This window comes from Ciona intestinalis, unplaced genomic scaffold (assembly GCF_000224145.3).
Source record: "Ciona intestinalis unplaced genomic scaffold, KH HT000033.2, whole genome shotgun sequence".
NCBI classification, from domain to species: domain Eukaryota; kingdom Metazoa; phylum Chordata; class Ascidiacea; order Phlebobranchia; family Cionidae; genus Ciona; species Ciona intestinalis.
In genome coordinates this window covers 23,630-26,625 of record NW_004190355.2, presented here as the reverse complement: position 1 = coordinate 26,625, position 2,996 = coordinate 23,630, and the positions used below count along the sequence as shown (strand labels likewise).

Here is a 2,996-nt window from a genome sequence, read left to right as displayed (position 1 = left end):
ATGACACAGATCACAATAACATATCAAATAACTTGATTTTTTTAATTTTGTTATAACAAAAATTGAATAATCCATACACAGAAAAACTTTCCACACAGTTGGTATAACAATATAGTATGCTTCTTATCAAATTGAATATGTTTGTTATTATTCAAATATTTTATAATAGTAATTACTTTAAGGTTGAACTAGCACATGGTGATTTTCAATGTTTAATATTTCTAGGTTTGTGCACTCTGTTTTAATAATTAAATGGATCCTTCCTGTCATGGTTCACTGTGAACCATTTTTTCACTATGTATTAGAGCAAACTGGTTTATTAAATATCATTTATCCATATTCTATATAATTCATTAAAATACTTTCCTTCAGGTTGATTGAGATCAAATAATTTATTGATTTAAACATAACTAATGTACAGGTCGCTTGTACACTTTTGGTGGATGGGATTCTTTAAATCGTTTAAATTCAATGGAAAGTTACGACCCAAGAGAAGGAAAATGGATGTCACTAAAACCAATGAATGAGAAAAGGGTGGAATTGTGCGGTGTTGTTTACAATGATGAGATTTACGCCATTGGTTCGTTATTTATTCTATATATAAACTATATATTTATCGATTAGGTTTTGATGTTTTGTTTAGACAAATAAATTTGCTCTGTTATTGCTTTGTTAAAATAAACACAAAAATTTAATAGCAATATATGTTGTTATGTTATTAAAGAAAATGGATTAAAACATATATTTGCAAAACATTAAATATATTAGGTAAAATTTAACTGGATGGCATATGGTTTATTTTTTTAATGTTGTTTATAATACTATAATTATAAATGAATAATACAAATATGTAAAACAAATTGTATATTAATAAATCTGAATATAATAAAATGATTGTAAGAAGTTTGTTTAGCATTTTCAAACGGCCTGCAACAAAATAATCTTAAAGTTCTACCTAAACAAATATGTACATGAAAATAATATACTTATAATATTATATTAGAACTGAATTGTATATTCATCACTCTATATACTATACAATACAATGTTTACAAAGGTGGTTTGGGATTAAAAAGAGTTTCCCGGTTTAACATTCGAACCAACACTTGGACCAATGTTGGCAGCTTGAACCACGAGCGATATGGATCCTGTGCTTGTGTTGTGAATGGGAAGATATACGTCATTGGAGGGTAGGCTAAGGGTGCATCTAAAGATTATAAACTTGTTAATAGGAAATAACAGATAAATTTGCCTTAAAATCATCTGATATTTTAAAATTATTTTTATTGTATTGTCCGTAAGATGTGTTTTAATTTTGTTTTTTTTTGCTGTTATATATGCATGGATTTACTAAAAAATACAATTTGTTGTCATGCCCCATTCTACCTTTTTATTCATTGTTTACCTTACTTTTTTAATACCTGGTTGATAAATGTAATATCATCATTTCATTAATAACTTGTATATTAGGTGTTAATACAGCATGTGCATCCCATTTTGTAAAGTTTCCCCCCACAACAATGCTTTTAGCCTTATGGTCCCATAAAATGTGTTGCATTTTTTATTTAACTACACAATATCGTTAAGACAATTGTTTCAATTTCATAATTTTAATTTAAAGTTTCCCGCCTGTTTGTCATCATGTAATGTTATACAAATAAGAAAACCAGCATATATTTCTCAGATGCATTTTCAAACACTAAAGGCTTGGATTTTTGTTGCAGTTCCATCTACTGCCATTGATACTATTAATAAATTATTCTAGCTCAAATTACAAATTGGTTAACACTTATTGTAAAACATGTTAGTGCTATCTGAATAAATTTGGTTAAATTATAATTTTATCTAATAAAGGTTTAATATTTTGTGTTAGTTATGATGCTGCTGAATCAAAATCAATTGAGGCTTATGATGCAACAATCAATAAATGGAAGATTGAAACCAACATGGAAACACTAAGATATAGTGCATCAGTTGTGGCTTTATAAACAATAAAATCTTAAAAACTGTTTGTGTATTTCATGATTTGTATTGATATAATATTTCGTCAATAGTTAAACAACATGAGCCTATGGGGGCCCAACCTGGTAAAAATACAACACGAAAAAAAGCTTTTATGCAATAAGTTGTATTACTTTTATATTAAATGTTGCATTATTTTTAGATCTTAATCTCACAAAAAAAATAATTTTACCATACAACTTAAATTAAATTGACGTTACGATTAAATTACTTTCACGCTACGACTTGAATTATTTTATATCCGGTAAAATCGCTCATGCGTTTCGAAATTCCGGGCTTAACTAAAAAAACTACAGATTGTTTTTAATGCACAACTAATGCATGGTCGGCGCAGTGGCGTTTTAAGATATAGAAGCCCCCGCAAAGCTTGTACGTGGTCCCCCTTCTTTATCACTACATCTGGTGACCCGTAAAACAATTTAACTCCAACTGTTACATCATAGTACTCTCTTATGGTAGTCCAGCTCCTTACTCCACCGTTGCGCATCAGTGTTAGTACAGATTTAACTACGAGTGTGTGTAGTTATGCACGAAGAAACGTTACAGTAACAACGATACAAATGTATATGATGCTGCGCGTGAAAGCAGATTTGAGCAGCGATAGTTGTTTTATTGCCTATTTTTTGTATATTTCTGTATTCGATAATGTCACAAATGCTTTGTATCAACCAAAGCGCTATCCTGGGAATTGGTTCGTCTGGACCGCTAACGTGATATCCCGCAGATTAATCACGCGTCTGCCTTTTGTTTTATTGTATAGCTTCTTTTTTTGTTTTATCGAAGCAACTTGCGCCCCAGATAATTTGCGTACGGAAACGTTTATTGTATGCTTGATAAAGAGCAGTCATGGAGTTGTTTAACACTTCGTGAGCTAGCCATTGTATCTCGCATATAAATAGTCATCACATTTAGTTCAAAACTCAAAGTATTGCAAGTGTTTGGAGTTAAGTAGTCATAATGCTAAAGGGCTTACA

General features: G+C 30.2%; 1 protein-coding gene across 1 annotated transcript; it reads left to right on the top strand.

The window, feature by feature from the left end:
• Positions 1-6: 6 nt before the first annotated feature.
• Positions 7-2,971, top strand: LOC108950163 (kelch-like protein diablo). Its single transcript, XM_018815096.2, has 3 exons — positions 7-580; positions 1,058-1,190; positions 1,874-2,971. Exons 1-3 carry the CDS (start codon positions 472-474, stop codon positions 1,986-1,988), a joined length of 357 nt encoding a protein of 118 aa, XP_018670641.1. The 5' UTR covers positions 7-471; the 3' UTR covers positions 1,989-2,971.
• The last annotated feature ends 25 nt before the right edge of the window (positions 2,972-2,996 follow it).

What these genes read in the sequence shown, in the direction of transcription:
- LOC108950163 (XM_018815096.2), top strand. Translation starts at nt 472, where the DNA reads ATGGAAAGTTACGACCCAAGAGAAGGAAAATGGATGTCACTAAAACCA. An exon ending in TGATGAGATTTACGCCATTG is followed by an intron (nt 581 to 1,057) that starts GTTCGTTATTTA and finishes ATGTTTACAAAG; the next exon opens with GTGGTTTGGGATTAAAAAGA. An exon ending in AAGATATACGTCATTGGAGG is followed by an intron (nt 1,191 to 1,873) that starts GTAGGCTAAGGG and finishes ATTTTGTGTTAG; the next exon opens with TTATGATGCTGCTGAATCAA.